General features: G+C 60.1%; 1 protein-coding gene across 1 annotated transcript; it reads right to left on the bottom strand.

Annotated features, from left to right (window-relative positions):
- Nucleotides 1-3: 3 nt before the first annotated feature.
- On the bottom strand, nucleotides 4-683 carry LOC104998770 (lysine-specific demethylase 4D-like; the record flags this gene model as incomplete). Its single annotated transcript, XM_010854147.1, is given in 2 exon segments — nucleotides 4-158; nucleotides 161-683. Coding segments are annotated over 2 exon segments (678 nt in total), but the record flags the coding sequence as incomplete, so codon positions are not given.
- Between the last annotated feature and the right edge of the window lie 8 nt (nucleotides 684-691).

Below are 691 nucleotides of genomic sequence, written 5' to 3'. Positions count from 1 at the left end.
ATCGATCCAGCGCGGGGTGGCGAAATTGATGGCCTCGGCGCAGTTGAAGCCGTGGTTGAAGCCCGAGTGGTAGCCGTAGGGGAAGGTCACCATGAACTCGCCCGCCTCCTGCGTGACCCGACCGAAGGGGATGCCGTTGTCCCGGAGCACCGTGGGCAGATGAGCGCCGCCTTGTGGCGCAGGAAGGCCTCGCAGCTCCGCGAGCTCTCCGGGAAGAGCGCGCTGGCCAGGCGTTCCAGGCGCCGGCCGTGCTCGGGCGGCACCGCGTACCAGGTCTTGGGCTCCCCGAAGTGCAGGAAGTTGATGCTATAAAGGTCCATGTCCTCCGTGTGCCAGGCGAAGGCGGTCTTCCACATGCCGAAGTACAGGTAGGGGGTGTTGACGCCCTCGATGACCACCCCGCACTCCTGCTCCAGCAGGTCCTGGATGGTCCCCAGGCGTCCCAGGTTCCACTGCTTCGTGTTTTCATCAAATAAAGAGCCACTGATGTCCGCGCCGTATATTGGGGACTCAAAGAGGCGGGTTTTCCAATATTTTCGCTCCAATTCCTCAAAATCGGAGTAGAATGGAGTCTGGTATTTTTCAGTATTTGCTAAGTGGCGGTACTCTGCCACGGTCATGGCTTTCTTCTTTTTGTGGTATTGAGTAAACACACCTGCCCGCCCAGAGACCACCTGCTGGAGCGGAGCGG

The sequence above is a fragment of the Bison bison genome, unplaced genomic scaffold, assembly GCF_000754665.1.
Source record: "Bison bison bison isolate TAMUID 2011002044 unplaced genomic scaffold, Bison_UMD1.0 scf7180017525631, whole genome shotgun sequence".
In the NCBI taxonomy this organism is placed as follows: domain Eukaryota; kingdom Metazoa; phylum Chordata; class Mammalia; order Artiodactyla; family Bovidae; genus Bison; species Bison bison.
The sequence above is the reverse complement of the archived record's forward strand: the minus strand, read 5'-3'. Positions and strand labels throughout refer to the sequence as shown.